The sequence below is a fragment of the Hyaena hyaena genome, unplaced genomic scaffold, assembly GCF_003009895.1.
Source record: "Hyaena hyaena isolate Hyena2069 unplaced genomic scaffold, ASM300989v1 scaffold_197, whole genome shotgun sequence".
NCBI classification, from domain to species: Eukaryota; Metazoa; Chordata; class Mammalia; order Carnivora; family Hyaenidae; genus Hyaena; species Hyaena hyaena.
In genome coordinates this window covers 345888-366224 of record NW_024080830.1, presented here as the reverse complement: position 1 = coordinate 366224, position 20337 = coordinate 345888, and the positions used below count along the sequence as shown (strand labels likewise).

Sequence of the window (20337 nt, the reverse complement as noted above, 5' to 3'; positions counted from 1 at the left end):
TCACATTTTACATCTTGTTATTTTGTGTATCCCTATTTACTACTTTTGTCCTTTTACCTTTATACCAGCTTTATGTAGTCCACTACCTTTATTTTATATTTACCTTTCCTGGTGGGATTTATACTTTCATTTCTTGTTACTAATTACTGCCATTTCTTTTCAGCATGAAAAAGCTGAAAAAGCTAACGTTTCTTATAAGCCTGGCTTTGCATTAGCTTTCAGGAAAATGCATTATCTGCCCTTCCATCCTGAATGATCCTTTTCCCAGTAACTTGTCTTAATTGGAATGGCTTCTGTCCTCCTCTGTAAGTCAGTGAAGAACTGTTGTGTCTCCTTCAACTCACAACAGCAACTTACTCTTTTCTCCTTGAATAACAGCAAGTGGTATTTCTGGTATTTTGCCAAAAGTATGTTGCCCTTTTCAAGTTCCCAGTTGTAGACTGGCTTCTGTGTGAGTGAGTGTATGATAATATTCAAATGGAGAATGACATTGAAACTGTAACAAAACATAAGGGTGCTGACCATCTGACTGTAACTGATTTGTTCTGAAAGTACGTTGAGTTTTTCAGTTACTACAAATTGATTGTTTATTTAGCTGTGATTCCTGAATATTACTCATATTAAAGAGGTTTCAAGGCACAAAATATTTGTTTTGTTTAGATGAAAAATCACTGAATTATTTCTAATAGCTAGTGGTGGTTTTTGTGGAAAAAATACAGCCACCCAGCAAAATACCAGATGCTTGTCAGGTGGCTGCTCTTGAGGACTCGGTGTTGAGGAGGCTGTAGAGGGGAGGGTGGAGCGGAGCGGAGGGCTTCAGGTCTGGTAATTACCCGAAGTACGGCCAGCCATGCTGTCATTTTGTGCTTTTTATAGGTTGCCTGCAACATCAGCGAAACAAAGAAGCAGGTACTGAGCACATACTGTGAACCAGGAATACCCTAGGAATTAGAGGAATTAAGATAACAGAACATTCTGTTTGTTCCCAAGTCACTAAGGGGCAGACAAGTTAATAAATCCTGTGGTAGATAAACAATAATAATCCTAATTTGGGTTGCTGCAAAATCCAATGTGAAATAAAACAAATTTGGCTTTTTTCATTTAAAACAAATGGTATAAATAAAAAACTTTGTTTTTACATCTAAAATAGGAAAAAGATTAAAACAGTGGTTGTATTTATGGGAATGTTAAAGTTGCTCTGGTTGTTACGATCACATTGATATAACTTATGACGCCTCGCCCACTTCTGAAAGCACGTGGAAGCTGATGTGAAACCCCGTATGTGTCTCAGAGCTCATGTTGGACGTCAGAGTCACTTTGTCCCCTGTCCAGGTCGAGCTGTGGGAGCAGAGGTGCCAGGATGGAGGAGAGGGGGGACCCCAGAGCCTCTTCCAGCTGGTCGTCCTTTGTGATCTGTTTTTTTAAATCCTCTTTTTTGTGGTCATATTTTTCTGGAGTTCAAATTTTAGCTCTGAATATTTACCACCATCTTTAACTTCAAACATTACTGTCAAAAAAATCCTAAATCCCCAAGCCAAGGAAGATGTGATGCTGAGAAACTCAGGACTTGGGGAGGGAGAGGGATCAGGCCCTGCAAAGTGTGTCCTAAGTGCCCTTTGCATTCATTCATTTCATTTCATGAGCAAGGACCTGTTAACAGTAGAAATGTGTCAGGTTTTTTTTTTGCATAACGTGAATCGGCAGTGATGCACTATAGTCACTGTCCCTGCCAGACTCTACTCCCCAGAAACCCTCCCCGCCTTCCGTGGCTTTGCTGTCGTTGCTCTGCACACCTCGTTTCGGTGTTCAGGCCTCTCAGAGACTATGAGTCAGAGTCTCTGGCCCTTATTTTCCTTCATGATTCCATAGACTCAGGGTTACTTGAAGGCTGAAAATGAATGAGGACTGTCTCTGGTTGAATGTGCGTGGTGGTGCGTAACTGAAAATGCGCGTGGCCGCTTACTTGTGTCTTTATCATTTGTATTAATAGGCAAACTGTGGACAAGAAGTATGAAGGTTGCTTACAACATTCTGCATAAATTAGGTACAAAGCAGGAGCCTATGGTACGACCGGGAGACAGGGTAAGTGTGCTTGGCCGCGTCTGCAGACGCTCCGTCGTGCGGGGCAGGGACGGCGGCTGCACGTCCCAGACTCCAGCATCTCCTAATGCTGGTGCTCCTAAGTCAGGCTTTCTTAACATGAACTGAGAATCGGGCTCAGGTACCCAGGATGTCATTTAGCCTCCGACAACCTCGTGAGTTGGGCTGTAGAACTTGTCCTGTGTCACCACGAGGACGCGCGGACTTGAGAGGGTCCCATCGGATGGGGGCGCGAAGCTCGCAGGCGGCTCGGCCAGCACTCCCAGCCGTTTCCCGCAGACCCCAAGCCGCACTCCCACCCGCTGTCCTGTTGTCTGCTGCTTGGAGACGTTTATGTGTCGTCTACCCAGGCCAGCAGGACACATTACGTGTCAACTTGTCCTGCTGTTCATCGGTGTGACTGACCGTCCTCGTAGCACCATTCCTTTCCTGGTGTTATATTTCTCCATAGAGGCTACGATCTTTCACTAATGAGCAAATTTCTATTCTTGCTGCAATTTGATACGTTACAGAGGACAGATATGAGTACGCCTTTGCAGTGTATGCTCAAAGAACTGAATACCCTTGTCCAGGCTTTGTACCCGTTAGATGTGGGGCAGGGTTAGATCCACGTTTTCTGCCTTCAAATGTAGCACCTTTTTTCCCATTTGCTGCTTTGTACCCTAGTCCACAACACTGGGTTATCCTACCTGTGCCCAAAGAACTCCAAGTGAGTTCAATAAAAATATCGGTGCTGAGCACCATAAACCAACAAGAACAGAAGCTGTGATTTACCTAAGATATTATAAAGACGGGGGCCCATCGTGAGGAATTTTCTAAAAGATTGCTAGAGCCCCCCCTTCTGTGGTAGACTGTGAGTCTTTCCATTTTTTTTATTGAACAAGTTTGACCTGTGGCTTTTAAATGTCAGTTATAGGTCTCAGCACTTCCTGATTATAAAACTACGAGGCGACAGTAATCAAAACAGCGCAGTATGACACAAAGACAGACGTAGAGAATGGAGTAGAACAGAGAGCCCGTTAATAAATCCTCGTATACGCGGTGAAAGGGTTTCATTAAGGAGGTTAGGCCACGGCGTGGGGAAAGGACAGCCTCTTCGACAGTGGTGCTGAGAAAACTAGACCGCCCGCAAGCAGAGGGACAAACTGAACCTTTTACACCATCTATTAAAAAAGTAACTCTCAATGATTCAAAGACTTAAGAACAAAAACTATAAAACTCTTAGAATAAAACATGGAGGAAAGCTTCATAACATAGAATTTGGCAGTGATTTTTTACATGACACGAAAAACACCATGGAACACAAATAAGAACGTAAATTGGATTTCATCAGAATAACTTCCGTGCACCACAGGACACTGCCGGAAAAGGTAACATATAAGATGGGGGAAAACGTTTACAAATTCTGTATCTGATAAGAGATTAGTATCCAGACTATGTTAAAACAAACAAACAAAACTACCACAGCTCGGCAACAACCTAAAACAGAAGTTTATAAAATGGGCAGAGGACTTGGGTAGACATTTCTCGAGAAGCTTTGCAGCCGGCCAGTGAGCACCTGAAAGCATGCTCCACGTCACCGCTCGCTGGGGCGCTGGACGTTACGACCACGCGAGCGGCCCTCCGTGTCCCTGGGCGGCTGTTAGCAGAGAGCAGAAAGTGAGTGTCGGCAAGAATGAAGAAGCTGAACCCCAGTTGCTGCCACGAAGAGTGTGTCCTGGTGCAGCCCCTGGGGAAACCAGTGCGGCGGCTCCTGTAGAAATTAAACACAGAATTACCGCCTGATCCAACAACTTCCTTTCCATTTCAAAATAACTGAAGACAGGGACTTGAGCAGATACATCTACACCGCTGTTCATGGCAGCATTATTCACGAAGCCGAAAGGTGGAAGTAACTCAAGTTTCCGTGGGCAGATGCCTGGAGACACATACTCAAACATGAAGGGCTCGAAGACTACGTGATGTGCGGTATGACAGCTGCCAAGACAACGTACAAGGCACTCAGAGTGGTTACATTCATGGAGTCAGAAGCGTGATGGTAGTTGTGGGGCTGGGAAGTTCCTTAATGGGGATGAGGCTTCAGTTGAGGAAGATGAGAAGTTCAGGAGATGGTTCGGGTCGTGGATGTACTTCATGCTGCTGAGCCATGCACTTTATTTTCAAAAGAAATAAATGGTCAACATTGTGTATGTTTTACCCTGATAAAAAATCAGTTGTAATGTAATATCTCCCTTAACTGTAAGTTGATGGAGTCTTGGTAGAGTGGTTTTGTTAAAAGTTCTTACAGAGTGTGGTCTCCAGATTATTGAAGTTCCCTTAAAATAGCAACTACAAAATAAACTATCTCTGTTCAGCTAAGGAGTTAGTAGGAATTTGTGGGGTGCAGTTTTGAGAGAATTAACTATATAAAGAGGTTTGTCAACAGAGATTGGTTTGACCGTGTGAGGGAGACTACTTTTCTAAAGTATTTAAAACATTATTCACGTGGTTAGTGTCGGGCACATGCATACAGATACTTTTATTAAAGAAATATACATGACCATAGCAGCAAATCAATCATAAGTTTACGTTGCTATTAATAGAATTTTTGCCCTTTTTGAAAATCACTTTTGAATAAAACATAATTTTCCCCAGAATAATGAGCATTCAGTCCTTAGCATAAAAGTTTACATTTTTCACGTATGTGACCTTACTAATGTCATCTGGGGAATTACCTTCTTGGGCTTTTGAAAAGGGCTTTATATGCCTAAGCTGAAAAGGGTTTGGGGATACCTAGTCAGAACTTTGGAAGGTAGAAAGTTGCATCACGTATGAAGGGAGCCTGCTGTATTGTGTTAAAACATAAATAGACACATTATTGATAATTAGCTTTTTTATAAATGGAGAGTGATAAAGGTCCTCAAAAGAGGTGGTAAGAGATGGAGATGAACTATCTGGAAAAGAGAAAGAGCATTTTCATTTTGAGGGGCATCAGGGACCTGAGAAGTCTTCCCAGAGAGGAAAAGTGAGCCTGTGAGCTGTTGGCCAGGCTCCAGTAAAGTGTGGGAAGGAGCCGATGTGGGAAGTGTGTGCAGCAGCCCCTGGCGTGGGGAGAACTGAAGGCAAGCTGGCCGAGGTGAACCCCTTTACCAGGAGGAGACCCTTGCAAGCACAGTGGCGGCTGTCTCTGCCTCGTGGTTTGTGGGTGCCTCCTGGGCCCCGTGGGTGGTTAGGTCCAGTGACCTCTCAAGGAATCCGTGGAGAAGTGAGTACAGGGAGCTGTGTGGGTCTATCAGAGCTAAGCACCTGCGAATGCGCATTGCATGGAGTCACCGTGGAGCTGCCAGTAAGACCGGGCGTGTGACCGACTCAGAAACAGAAGAAAGACTTTGCAGGAATGACCCAAGTACAAGCTTCCCTTCTTTAAACCGCAAACAGAACAGCAAACTTTCAGTTTTTATTTTGAGCCTTCAGAAGTATTTGACCCTCTCTGTCCATCACTTTTATATTGTTGAGAGACACGGTATACGATTTTATAGCCTGCTTTTATTCACTTTACATTGTAACACAACATTTCATCCTATTTAACAAAACTCTGCAAGGTTTACACAGTGTGGCCTCACCAGCATGAGCTACAGCAACGGAGCAGTGGGAACTTGGAAGTCCCAGGTCGGCTTGCTCTTCCTTTGAACGGAGCTGGGGGGCAGGCAGACCCGTCCCCGGACACAGGACTGACCCGGCCTGGCCTGGGGGTGCCCCACCTCCTTGCTGGCTCTGTGCTCCTGGCAGATCAGACGCTCCAGGTAGAGTGACGCCAGTATCTAACTGGTCCTTTGTGAGTAGGTGCACCCGTCGCTTTGGGACGGAGCGTCAGCGTCTCCTGCGTTTGCCCTGCAGCTGGAACGACGTCCTCAAGCGTTTTGGTGTGTTTCAGGGAGAGAAGTCCTGCGGCAGTGGCACCGGAAGCTTGCCGATACGCAGTTGAATGTTGTTGCTTTGCCAGATCCCCATGTGAAACCGGTCGCTCTCAGCTCAGCTACCGCTGCAGGCAGAGCCCCTGCGGCACTGCAGACCTCACCTCACTGTGTAGAATAATCGCAGGAGGTTCAGATGCGGGTCCGTAGGTGTGCAAGTCCGGCCCTGTGCTCCTGGCTGCCTGTCACCCGGCTGGGTGCCCCTGGGACGGAACAAGGGCTGGTGTAAGCAGTAGTTCGTGAGTAGCGCAGAAGGGCTTTTACTGGCCTGATGGTGCCACGTATCTCTCGTTTGGCTGGTTTCAGTGAACTGCAGGAATGGCATATAGAAAGGAAAGCTTCATTTAACCCCACACTTGGGTTTTTTCCCACCAGCTACCTGTGTTGCTAAATTTCCAGCGCAGACAAATTTATGATGCGTCCCGTTCTGTTCTCAGATGCCATCTGCGTCCCGTTATGCCAACCTGCTTATTTGTACACTGAGATAGAGTGTGTTCCCGACTGCTCCTGGCAAAACCAGTATCTTCTAGTTAGGATATTTTGAGAAGAAAAAATTGGTTAAATTCCTGAAAGACTAAGCAAAAGTGACCTGTGCGTGTTAAGTCATGGGATCTGTGTGTTTATGAACATGCAGCAAGCTTGTCCGCAGGGGGCGAGTGGGACCCCGCTTCCCAGCCCGCACGTGGGGGGTGATGCAGGCCACGGCGGCAGCAGCGTGGGCAGTGCGGACACGGGACCCTTACCGCGTGTCCTGAGGAAGTGCTCTGTGCACGAGAGACGGGCAGGGCTGCTCCGGGACGGGCCACGGTAGCAGGAGAGCTGGTTGGCACAGACGAGCCACCCCGCAGGCACTGGACCGAGCTCCAGGCAGACTCACATTGGATGACGTCTTTGTTAAATAATAGCTGCTGACAGAAAGGAGCATTGTGACAAATTTGCATTAAAAATGCAGCAATAAAAGTAAAACAAAATATCGCATCAAGAAGACTTTGCATCGAGTGTAAGAGTTAATGCTATCAAATATATTTAAAATTCATTCTGGTTTGAAGGCACTTGTCAAAACACTGACGGGTAAGTAGGCTGCTAATAGGTAAAAGGGGGGATGAAAAGCACTTCATGTGAGGAAGAATAATAATACACCATCCTACGGAACGGCCGTTAGCATTACGATACCCTCAGGGCTAGAAATCCTACTGCCCAGGGCACGCGGGCCGCTCAGTCAGTTAAGCATCCGACTCCGATTCCAGCTCAGGTCGTGATCCCAGGGTCAAGGCCCAGGGTCCGCGCCGGGCTCTGTGCTGGTAGCACGGAGCCTGCCTGGGACCCTCCCTCTCTCTCTGAGCTCGGCCCCTGCTCCCACTTGCACAGGCTCCCTCTCAAATAAACTTAAAAAAAAATCACCCTAGCCAGGGTAACTTAAATCGGCCTGCCTTTTGTAACCCCAAGGTTATTGTGCTCCTCACCCCTGAGGCCGAGCGGGAAGGCGGTGGGTGGGACGAGGGTGGCGGGTGTTCACGGAGCCTCACCTGCGGGCGCGGCACGGCTGGTTGACGCACGGCTGTGCGCCGGGCCCTCCCCGCCTTCCCCGCAGCGCCGGGGCCTTGGGGGGCTGACACCGGCCTGCGGCAGAGGGGAGCCCTGCGCTCAGCGCCCCGGCAGCCCCGCCCGCACGAGGACCGTGCGGCGCCCGGTCACACCCGCGCAGGCCGCGTGGGGACACGGTCCAGCCGAGCCGGGTGAGGGCGGGGCGCTGCGCTGCGCCGCGCGCTCCCTCCGTGGGACGCACGGCGGGGACGCTGACGCGCGGCGGGGACGCTGACGCACGGCGGGGACGCTGACGCGCGGCGGGGACGCTGACGCGGGAGGTGCACGCTGCTCGCTCGGATGCGTCTCGCTGGAATACGGCCCGGAGCACGCCCCTGATTTCCGTTCGGCCTCTGGGAACACGAGCGCCTCTGCCCGCGGTGGCACCGGCCCGCCGGCTAACCCTCCCGCTCTGTGTCGGTGCAGGTGGCGCTGGTGTTCCCCAACAACGACCCCGCTGCGTCCATGGTGGCCTTCTACGGCTGCCTGCTGGCCGAGGTTGTCCCCGTGCCCATCGAAGTGCCCCTCACGAGAAAGGTAAGGAGCCTGCTGGCGCCGGCGGGGGGAGAGGCTCGGCCGTGGAACGTTCGGTGTGAGGTCGGGATGTGTAGGTGGGGGCTTAGGTGGCTCTCCTCCGCGGGATGTGGCCCGGGAGGCACAGCGGTGATTTGCCGTTGGTGAGGCTCTGCCGGCTCTCCTCGTTGTGCCGGCAGAGGGGACGCTCAGGGACACGAGCTCGGCTGCAGGCCTCACGCAGGAGCAGCCTCTCAGGCGGGGCTGCCGTGCGGTGGCCGCCGACCGCTGGAGGGGCCGTGCGGGCGGCGGTGCGGGGCGTGCAGCCCCCTCCTCCCCGGTAGCCGACCGGCTCCCCCGTGTGAAGCGAGGCGGGGACGCCGCCTCGCCAGTCCCCCCCCCCCCGCCCTGCACCGCCACCTGGCCCGGGGCGTCTCACAGGTTCAGAGCCGCGCACGGCCCCCAGCAGGCATCCCAGCCCTGGGGCCTGCACCAGAGAGTCGAACCCACAGGACATTTGCCTTTGAAAATACCGGGGCTTGTGTCCAGCACCCCCACGGGGCTCACACTCGACTCGCTTGGCCCAGGGCCCGGCGCACGAGCAGCAGTTTGGAAGGTGGTTGCACTGTGCGTGAGGAGGGTTCATCGGCCAACACCGAAGCATCTGCCAGAGGGGCAGGGCCTGCTGGGGCTCCGGGGACACGAGTGCTGACGGGGACCGTTTCTGCGCATTGCTTCTACCTTGCCACTGCTGTTCTATTCTACTAAAGCCAACAGGCGCCCCCCACCCCTGCGCCCTCCCCCTGCGTCACTGAGGCCGGCAGGCCCGCTGCAGCCCCGCACGTCCCTCCCGCCTGCCAGAGCTGCAGATGCGCACGCACCGCACGGGCACACCCAGGCGCGCCTGGCGCCGGAGCCAGGGGCTTGCACACCTGCTGGGCCCTGTAGGACCCTATCATTCAGAGGGACCGTTCTTGACAGATGGCCGCATGGGGCGCTGCGCAGACAGCCGACTGAAACACATGCCTGGTCTTGCTGGTTGGAAGGTCTGGGGTGCAACCGGAGGTACAGGCTTCAGGTTTGCCACACATCTAGAGACTCTTAGGTGCCCCCAGGGAACATAGTGGGACAGCTTTGCACTTTCCCTTGACCTTGCTGCAGCTTACCTCCCCTCCCAGAGAGGAGCCCTGAGTTTTGCAAGTGTAACCCGGGACACGCCTTCAGGCACCCTGGTGTCTGAAGTGTAACCCAGGCACACCTTCAGGGCTGTGTGTATCCACACACGGTAAAAGCTGCTGCCTGAAGGCCTGGCTGCCAGTCAGCCTGTAGCTAGTGCTCAGTGGGACTCCTCCCTCTGGAGCTTGGACAGGTCTTGGCACACCCTCAGCAGTGGGAACACATCAGGAGTACACCCGGCTGCTTAGACAACCAGAAAGCTTCAAGAGACAACCAAGGACAAGGCTGAACCAGAAGATTCACTACTTCCACAGCCCACTCCGTCCATACAGGGAGGGGTGGCTGCTCCGCTTAATACAGACGCCAACAAAATGAGCAAACAGAGGAATGTGTGCTGGAGGAAAGAACAAGATAAAACCTTAATGAGTGGAGTTAAATATTTAACCTGATTAGGAGCTCAAGTAGTGGTCATAAAGAAGCTCATGGAACTCAGGAGAAGGAAGGATGAATACAGAACTTCAACAGGGAGATGGAGAGTCGGAGGGAATACCAGGCGGAAGTCACACTACTTAAGAACAGAGCGAAGGGGGGCACCTGGTGGCTTAGCTGGCTAAGCATCCAACTTCAGCTCAGATCGTGATCTCCTGGTCCATGACCTTGAGCCCCACGTCGGTCACGGTGCTGACAGCTCGGAGCCTGGAGCCTGCTTTGCATTCTGTGTCTTCCTCTCTCTCTCTGCCCCTTCCCCACTTGTGCACTCTCCCGTGCTCTCTCTCTCAAAAATAAACATAAAAAACTTTTTTAAATTAAAAAATGTAAAAAATGCAGTAATGGAACTGAAGAATACGCTGAGAGGTTTCCACTAGAAGAAGAAGGAAGCAGCAGCCATCAAGACGACAAGACGTTAGACCTCACACAGAGCAGCTAAAAGAAACCAGGAAAATGTTAAGATAGCTCGAGGGTCTATAGGACGTCACCAGTCAGAAGAGCATTTGCGGTGTGGGTGTCGCAGAAAACGTTCCTAACCTGGGGAGAGAAACAGACATCCAGGTCCATGGAGTGAGTAAGATGAATCCGAGGAGTTCACACCAAGGCACATTATAATTAAAATGTCAGATGCGAATGAGAGAATCTTAAGACCAGCAGAGAGAAAAATAACTTGGACCATACAAGGAAACTGCTAAGATGGTCAGCAGATTTTCAGCAAAAACCTTGCAACCCAACAGGGAGTGGCAGGATATATTCCAATTTCTGGAAAGAAAACCTACGATCAAGGATCCTCTGCCCAGCAAGAGCCGTCGTTCAGAATTGAAGGAGGCATAGTTTTCCCGGCAAGCAAACCCTAAAGGAACTCATCACCACTAAACACTCCCTGGAAGAAATGCTACAGTGAAAGGGCCTTGACCTAACAAAACACACGAAAGTGTAAATCTCATTGGTAAAAGTAAATGTAGAATAAAGGTAATGGATTAATTACTTACAAAACTAGAATGAAGGTTAAAAAGACAAAAGTAGTAAAAAATCAGGAAAACTACAATACCTAATTATGGGATACACAAAGTAAAAAGATCTAAATGTGAAATCAAACATTAAATTCAGGGAAGGCAAGTGAAAACTCAGAGTTTTAGAGTATGTTCAAACTTAATACATTAATACACATACACATATAATTTAATGTGTGTGTGTGTACTTATAGGCTGTTATGTGTGAGTCTTGTGATCAAAAAGCAAACACTTCTAGTAGATAAACAAAATTCAAAGGGAAAGAAATCTAAGTGTAACACTAAAGAAAGTCATCAAACCACAAAAAAAGTGAAGAAGAAAGGAACAGAGACCCAACTAAGAAAGCTCCAGAAGACAATTACCAAAATGGCAATAAGTACCTCTTACCAATAATTACTTGAAATGTAGGACTAAATTCTCTAATCAAAAGACACAGAGTGGGTTAATGGGGAAAAGCCAAGAACAATTGATCTGCTGCCTACAAGAGACTTCATTCAGATGTAAGGACGCACACAGAGGAAAGTGAGGGGTTGCAGAAAGATACTCCACAGAAGTGGGGATGTAAAGAAAGATGAGTAGCTGTAGTTCTGTCAGACAGAACACAAAACCAAAGACTGTAGTAAGAGACAAAGAAGGGGAGATATATAAAGATGAAGGGATCAGTCTACCAAGAAGACATAACATTTATTAACATTTATGTACCAATATAGGACACCTAAATCTATAAAGCAAATATTAACAGACCTGGAGGGAGAAATGTAATTCAGTAGTAGGGACATCAATATCCCACTGACATCACTGAACTTAATTTATACTGAACACTCTATCCATAAGCAATAGAATTGCTTCTCAGTGTTCTCCAGGATAGATCACATGTTAGGCCACAAAGTAAGTCTCAATAAATCAAAGAAGACTGAAATCCTATCAAGAATCTTGTCTGACCCATAATGGTATGAAACTGTAAGTAAATTACAAGAAGAAAACTGGAAAATTCACAAATATGTGGAGGTTAAACAACTTGCTTCTGAACAACCCGTGGGTCAATGACGAAATCAAAGGAAAAGTCAGGAAACCGCTTAAGACTAACTTAAACGTAACAGAACATACAAAACCTTTAGAACCTAGCAGAAGTGGTTCTAAGAAGGAAGGTCACAGCAATACAGGCCCACCTCTACCTCAGTCCATGAGAAAAATCTCCAGTAATCTAATTTGAAACTTCAAGGAACTAGAAAAAAAGCAAATGAAGCCCAGTTAGTAGAAGGAAGGAAGTAACAAAGATCATTATGGGAATACATGATAGAGAAACTAAAGAGAATATAGAATAAAAAATCAATGACACGGTGAAGCAGACTCTTTCAAAGGGTAAACAAGATTCATACACCTTTTCCTAGACTCAGCAAGAAAACAAGAGAATAGGACTTGAATATATTCAGAAGTGAAACAGAAGTTATAACCAATGCCACAGAAAGACAAAGGTTAGGAGATATTACCATGAATAACTATATGCCAACAAATTGGACTCTTAGAATTGGATAAATTCCATAAATGTACACTCTTGCAAGGCTGAATCATGAAGTAGAAAATCTGAATACAGATTAGTGGTGAGATTGACTCCGTTATCAAAAACCTCCAGCAAACAGAGGTCCAGGATCAGATGACTTCACTGGTGAATTCTGCCAAACATTCAAAAAGATTTAAGACCTCTCCTTCTCAAACTCTTTCAAAATATTGAGAGCAAAGGAAACTTCCAAACTCAGTTTACAATATCAGCATTGCCCTGATACCAATGTCAGGCAAGAATGTCACAAGAAAATAAAATTACAAGCCAAATATCCTTGATGAACATAGATGCAAAAATCCTCAACAAAATATTAGCAAAAGAATTCAATAATACATTAAAAGGATCATATTCCATTACTTAGTGGGATTTATTTCAGTGATGCACAGATGGACCAGCATTTGTGAATCAGTCAAATTGATACACTACCTCAACAAAATGAAAGATTGGGGCGCCTGGGTGGCTCAGTTGGTAGGGCGTCCGACTTTGACTCAGGTCACGATCTCACAGCTCATAAGTTTGAGCCCCACATCTGGCTCTGTGCTGACAGCCCAGAGCCTGGAGCCTGCTTCAGATTCTGTGTCTCCCTCTCTCTCAGCCTCTTTCCCACTCACGCTCTGTCTCTTTCTCTCAAAAATAAACATAAAAAATTAAAAAACAAAATGAAAGATAGTCATATGATCATAAATACAGAAGAAGCATTGGCAAAAAGTCGACATGCTTTTTTGTTTTAAGTTTTTAAACTCCTGTTAGTTAACATAGTGTTATATCAATTTCAGGTGTATGGTGTTATGATTCAACACTTCTATACAACACCCGATGCTCATCACAGGCTCGCTCACTCCTTAATCCCCATCACCTATTTCCCCTTCCCTCCCCCGACAACACCATCAGTAGCGTGTCCTGTATAGTTGAGAATCTTGTTCTTGGTTTGCCTCTCTCTCTGTCTCTCTCTCTCTGCTTGTTTTGTTTCTTCAGTTCCACATAGGAGTGAAATCATGTGATACTTGTCTTTCTCTGACTTCACGTAGCATAATGATCTCTAGCTCTGTCCATGTCATTGCAAATGGCAAGATTTCATTCTTTCTTACGACTGATTTCCCATTGCATATATGTACACCACATCTTCTTTATCCATTCATCAGTCAGTGGACACTTGGGCTGTTTCCATAGTTTGGCTATTGTAGATAATGCTGCTATAAACATAGGGATGTGTGTATCCCTTTGAATTAGTATTTTTGTAATTTGGGGGTAAATACCCACTAGTGAGATTGCTGCATCATAGGTTAGTTCTATTTTTAGCTTTGGGAGGAACCTCCACACTGTTTTCCAAAGTAGCTGCACCAGTTTACATTCCCACCAACAGTGCAAGAGGGTCTCCTTTCTCCACATCCTCACCAACACCTGTTGTTTCTTATGTTGTTGATTTTAACTATTCTGACAGTGATATTTCATTGTAGTTTTGATTTGCATTTCCCTGATGATCAGTGATGTTGAACATCTTTTCTTGTGTCCGTTGGCTTCTGTATGTCGTCTTTAGAGAAATGTCTATTGGTCAACATTCATTTTTTGAGTAAACAACTCAGCAAAGTGAGTATAAAAGGAATGTGCTTCAGCATAATAAAGGCCATATATGACAGGCCCACAGCTCACCTTTTACTCAGTTGTGAAAAGCTGAAAGTTTTTCTTCTAAGATCAACCCATTCTTGCCATTTCTCTTCAACATAGTATTGGAAGTCCTGGGCATAGCAGTTAGACAAGAAAAAGATGTAGAAGGCATCTAATTACTAAGGAAAAAAGTAAAACTATCTCTATTTGAGGATGGCGTGATTTTATATATAGAAAACCTTAAAGACTCCCCCAAAAGACTCTTAGAACTTTTTAGTGAATTGAGTAAAATTGGAGGATAGAAAATCAACATATAAAAATAGGTTGCATTTCCATACACTAACAGTGAACTATCAGAGAAATTGAGAAAAACAATCTCATTTATAGTTACATCAAAAAGAATAAAATACCTAGGAATAAATTTAACCAAGGAGCTGAAAGACCCATATTCTGAAAATTATAAGACCTTGGTGAACGAAACTGGGGAAGACACAAGTGAATGGAAAGATACTCCATACTTAGGGATTGAGAGAAGTAATATTGTTAAAGTGTCTTCATTACCTAAAGCAATCTACAGTATTCAGCACAATCCCTAACAAAATTCCAATGACACTGTTTACAGAAATAGAACAACCATTCCAAAAATTCGTGTACAACTACAGGAGAACCCAAATGGCCAAAACAATCAAGTCAAAAAAGCAAAACTGGGGACACCTGATTTCAAACTCTATTACACAGCTGTACTAATTAGAGCTGTGTAGTACTGGCCAAAAACAGACACGCAGATCTGTGGAGTAAAATAGCCCAGAAATAAACCCACACATATATGGCCAATTACTTTAGCACAGAAGATCTGAGAATACACAATAGGGAAAGGACAGTCTCTTCAATAAATGATGTTAGAGACGTTGGACAGCTACAGGCAAGAGAATGAAACTCGACCCATCTTATCCCATACCCAAAAATTAACTCAGTATGGATTAGAGACCTGAATGTAAGACTTGAAACCATAAAGCTTTTAGAAGAAAACATGGGCAATAAGTTCCTTGATATCAATCTTGTGATGATTTTTTGGATTTGATACCAAAAGCAAAGGCATCAGAAGCAAAAACACACAAGTGGGACCACACCAAACTAAAAATCTTGCGCACAGCAGAGGAAACCATCCACTGCCAACCTACAGAATGGGAGAAGATACTTGCACATTGTGTATGTGATAAGTGATTAATATCTAACATACATGAAGAATTTATACCACTCAATAGCAAGAGAAAATAGGGAGAAGATCTGAGTAGACGTTTTTCCAAAGGAGATGCACAGACACATACATAGGCACAAAGATGCTCAACATCACTAATCATCATGGAAATAGAAACCAAAATCACAATGAGGTATCACCTCATACCTGTTAAAATGGTTAATATCAAAACGACAAGAAATAGCAAGTAATAGCAACTATGAAAGTGCCTCAAAAAATGAAAAATAGTATTACCGTATGATCCAGCAGTTACATTACGTATTTTTCTAAACAAAGATGAAAACGCTAATTCATAAAGATACATACGTACTCAGTATTCATTGCAGCATTATTTACGATAGTCAAGATACGGAAATAAGTGTCCATCAGTGGATGAATGGATAAAGATGAGATGTATATACCAACACAGTATTACTCGTCATAAAAAAAGAATGAAATCTTGCCATTTACAATAACATGGAGGGACTCTGAAGGTATTATACTAAGCGAAATAAGTCAGAGAGAGAAGGACAAACACCATGAGATTTCTCTTAGATATGGAATGTAAGAAAACAAATGAACAAACAGAACTTAAAACAGGTGGGTTGATGCCATTGGTGGTGGTTGTGGGGTGGGTGAAATGGCTGAAGGGAGTGAAGAAGTACAAACTTCGAGTAATAGATAAGTCATGGGGATGTAGCATACAGCATGGTGACTATATTTAGTGATACTTCATGCACATTTGAAAGTTGCCAAGAGAGTAAATCCTAAAAGTTCTCAACTTTTCTTTTGTAATGATTATTTTGCAGTGTATACACTATTGAATCATTATACACCTGAAACTACTAAAATGTTACATGTCAATTGTATCTGAACTTTTTGGAAAAAAAAAAAGAACATCGAGCCCAGTAATCTGTCAATAAGTGTTTGAATATCTCCTCCTTCAGTCTCATTACACTAGAAATCTGGATAAATTATAGAGTATTTTATTTCAGAGGATGTTGGTTGCTTATGTTTTGGTGTTTGGACATGATCGAGTCCCATGTTCACCTCTGATTTGTCAGATGTAATTCCAAATCTTGCTTGTATAGCATATTCAAATACAGGAAACATATGTTGTACATACCTCACATACTAGTGTAAGGTTTTGTCCATATGAATGAAGTTCCACAGTAAGGCAGAGCTACAGAAACTCCATGAGGAGACTTACGGGGAGAAGGCTTACCTGCAAGTGTTTGCTGCCAGCACCCCAGGTGTGCAATAGACACCCCATAAAGTGCTTCCTCAAAACCCCGAACCCTATGATCTTCATGACTGAGACATGTGGAAGAGTTTGGGGTTTGACTGAAAGGTAGCAACATTCTTCTAAGTGATTCTTTGGCACCATGGTTAATGTTACTACAGTTGACCTGAAAGCTTACTCGGGGCGTAGGATGCCCCTCTTCAACTGACATTAAATTCAGTGGGTTGAAGTCTTTTGGAAATGCAAAGGGCTGGTTACCTGACTTCAAGGCTCAAAGCCCTCTAAGTTCTGTCATCAGAAGTGTCAAAATGATAATCTGGAAGAATTTGTAGGCTGCTGATCTTACAGAGACTGGTTCTTAGCACTGCAGTAACGAGACAGTGCCTTTGTGATGTTCTCATGATCAGTTGCTGTTATTCGTGTGTTTCTCATCACATATAGGGTTTAGACTTTTCTACTTCAGTCTGTAGCCTGATGTCTCCTAATATAGAGCTGGTTCGCAGAGGAAAGCCATGTGAACAAAGAGACACGTGCCTCTGCCCTTTTGGTCACCTGATGACATAGGCACATCATTTCAAATACTACTGATGCAACCATGTGCCAACATATAACATTTCTTAATACACACTTGAATGTATATTAAGTGAATAAACATTCACGTAAATAATGAGGTTAAGTATCCTTTGGATGTTTGACAGACACGTAAGTGGTTCATTTTAATTGTACTGGAAACCTTTCTGTGTGAGTATGAAGTTACTGCAGTAATAATCCACGGGAGAGAAGTCCTATCCCTGGGGCCCAGCAGTCCCCTTTGAGGCTGAGAGCCCTCAGTGGCAGGCCTGGGCTTCAGCGGGGAGCCGTGCGCACCCGGGAGGGAGCCCTGCTGGTACCGGCGTGGGCAGGGGAGCAGAGTCTCACGTGCACCATGTTGGCCCTGCTGAGATTGGGCCGCCTACATCTCAGGTGTCTAGGCTGCAACCTGCCAGGTGGTGAGCCCTCACCTCACCAGCCCACGGAGACCCTTGGGTTATCGGCGTGAACCACGGGACCAGAAGACCCTTGTCAGAAGAAGACGCTGAGGTTCCTCTGTCCACAGAGCATTTTCTGCTGGGAAACAGGACCAGGGGATGACTTTGTCTCAGTGAAGCCAGAAGCTGCGTGCCAGTCCTCGGGCCGAGTTCAGAGGATGGCATTCGTGCCTTGGGAAACCTTTCTTAGTTTTGAACAGAAGATCGCATTGCTTCCGTGCAGGTCGGAACGTGCACGAAAGTGCAGGTGGGGGTGTGTACACTTACTCTGCCATTCTGTGCCCACTGGATTCGCCCTGAAGGGCCTAATGAGAGCCAGCTTTCCAAATCCTGAATGTTGTTTAATGCGCTGAACAACTTAGTCTCCTGTACGTTTCTTTACTCTCCCTCCTAGTTCTTGGGTGCGAGGAGAAAGCTCCCCTTTCCATGAGGGGTTTGCAGGAGGAGGGGCTGGAGTTCCCAGATGGTTTGGCCAGGAGCGTGGAGGACAGAGGGGAGCCTCCAGGGGTCTTGCCAAGACGGGCCTGCCAGGGTCACGGCAGACCGAGGACAGCCTGTTGCTGTCACCCCATTGAGGTGGCAGTGCCCCTCTGCCGACACAGGCTGTGCCCCAGGCCCGCGAATCTGACGGGAGAGTGACAGGCTGCTAGGAGGGGCCGAGCTGTGCTTGTTCTAAGCACCTCAGGCCCGGAGCCAGAACGGCCCATCAGCAGCGCAGGGCACGTGTGAGGCGCCCTTGCCCTTCGGCTCCACCTCCCGAAGCCAAGGAGCAGCTCAGCTGGCAGAGAACAACCTTGGATAAACACGAGTCCCAAGTTAGGGGCCACGACACGGAATGAGTTCATGAAAGGGACTTCCTGTGAACTGTCCTCACGTTTGTCACACTCTGCTGTGGGGGACGTTGCTGCTTCCTGCCTGGGAGACTGGGACAGACCAGACCCTGGGTGAGACGTGTCCTCGCCGGCCTGGCGGGTGCTCCAGGGAGATGCAGGAGAGGCTTGCCGCGAGATGACGTGACACGGCACCTCTGCTGCAGGAGGGCTGGAGGTGACAGGCTGACGTCAGGTGTGCTCTGGCTTATCTTGAAGAGCCAAAAAGAATCATCAAGATTTTGTGACCGGGGTCATGGTCACCAGCAGCTCAGACAGCACAGCTCCTGAGAGGATGGGGCGTCAGCTGGGGAGGAACCTCGGCTGGGATCGCAGCCAGAGCGCACGTGCTGCACCGTCTCCCCGAGACGGGACAGCAGCTTCCCGAAGCTGGCGGCACGTTGGGCCACCTGGAGGTGGCTGTTTCCCAGGCTGGGTGGGAGGCCCTCTGTGGACATGGGGCCTACGGAGGGCCGTGGCTCCGACATGGTGTTGAGAGTGTCCGCCCGCTCTCGACTCTGGGGTCAAGCGTGTTCGGGTTCAGTGGGTGAAGGAGACGCACGGGCTACTTCAAGGGCAGGTAACAGGGTCTCGTCTGCGCTGCTTGGGTTGGGTAGGCAGAGCTGGCTGGGGCTCTGAGTAGGAATTTTCCAGATGAAGAGCACAGCTAGCCCCTTCGGGGTGAGGTCTGAATTTTGGGCTGACCTGTGGTGTTCTGTCCATTACTCTCCGCATCTACTGTCCCCTCTTCTTTATGTCAGCTCTCTTGTGTGTGTGATTATGTCCCTGTAAATCTCAGTCTGGAGCAGACTGTAGGCAGGCAGCAGGCAGGGACGGTGTCTGCCAGGAAAACCCAGATGGGCTGCGAGTACTCACAGGCAGAGTGACAGGAAGGGGGGCTGGTCTGCCGACAGGCTTGCTGGGTCGTCCGCGGCTTCAGGCTGAGCCCTCTGGGAATGAACCGGGGTGGCCGGTTCACTGTGTTGTGATGTTTCGGTTTTAGGAGTGTCAGTTCCTTCCTGGCTTTCGTTTTATTTTCTAAGTCCTAGCTGGTGTGACTGTGGGGATTAAAAAAAAAAAAGCCAGATGAACAGACGTGCTGCGGGCAGCTGGATAGAGTCAGCGACAAAACCACAGGGTTGGTGGCTCCTGGACTGCCTCTGAGGAACACCCCTTCCCGTGGGGACTTCTGGGCACCAGCTCTTAAATTAGTGCCGGCCATTCAGCGCCACTGGAGTCCGTGCCCCGCAGCAGATGCCTGTCCAGCTTTATGTCCCCGTTCACAGCCGTACTCAGGGCGCGGAAGGGAATGGGCGTCTAGTTCACCCGTAGTGATGTCATCAAACGTAGCAGGGCCCTGTGCTCTGAGCATCTGCGAAGTCAGGCTCGGCGTTACGTAGGAAGGTGAACCCTCTTAGCTCTCCGTGACGATTCTGTTCTACGGTCAAACCGGAGGAGGATGTAGCAGCAGCCGTTTAAGGAGACCCACTGTGTGCCAGGCGCACGCTGAACACTGTCCATGCTCCTTCAGTTTATCGCTTGCAGCAAACCCACTCGAGGGCTCTGCTCTCACCCCATGGCACAGATGTGGACGCCGAGCCTGAGTGCCTCGCTGCCCCCTTCAAGGTCAGGCGGTGGCAGCAAGTGGCAGCCAGAGCGGTGACCGCTCCTTCAGAGTCCAGGGAGGTTCCCTGCCTCCTCGGACCCAGGGTGAGGCCGCGTTTTGCCAGGAGGGCACCGTCCTTCCCGGCTCTGTGACTTCTGTGTCTGTCGCCTCTCCTAGGACGCAGGGAGCCAGCAGATCGGGTTCTTGCTTGGAAGCTGTGGAGTCACCGTGGCTTTGACAAGCGACGCCTGCCACAAAGGGCTACCGAAAAGCCCGACTGGGGAGATACCCCAGTTCAAAGGTAAGCCGCGGCTGGGAGCCTGCTGGGGGACTGGCTCTTCACCCGGGAAGGCCCTGCAT

The 20337-nt window shown here is 47.7% G+C and overlaps 1 protein-coding gene across 3 annotated transcripts in view; it reads left to right on the top strand.

Moving 5' to 3' along the window:
* Positions 1-20337, top strand: part of DIP2C (disco interacting protein 2 homolog C) — a 384520-nt gene that overhangs the window by 260103 nt on the left and 104080 nt on the right. For all 3 annotated transcript variants that reach the window (XM_039241634.1, XM_039241633.1, XM_039241635.1), the window contains 3 exons: positions 1991-2082; positions 8064-8174; positions 20155-20278. In XM_039241634.1, the coding sequence (XP_039097565.1) occupies positions 1991-2082; positions 8064-8174; positions 20155-20278 (327 nt within the window). The remainder of the gene's footprint in view (positions 1-1990; positions 2083-8063; positions 8175-20154; positions 20279-20337) is intronic.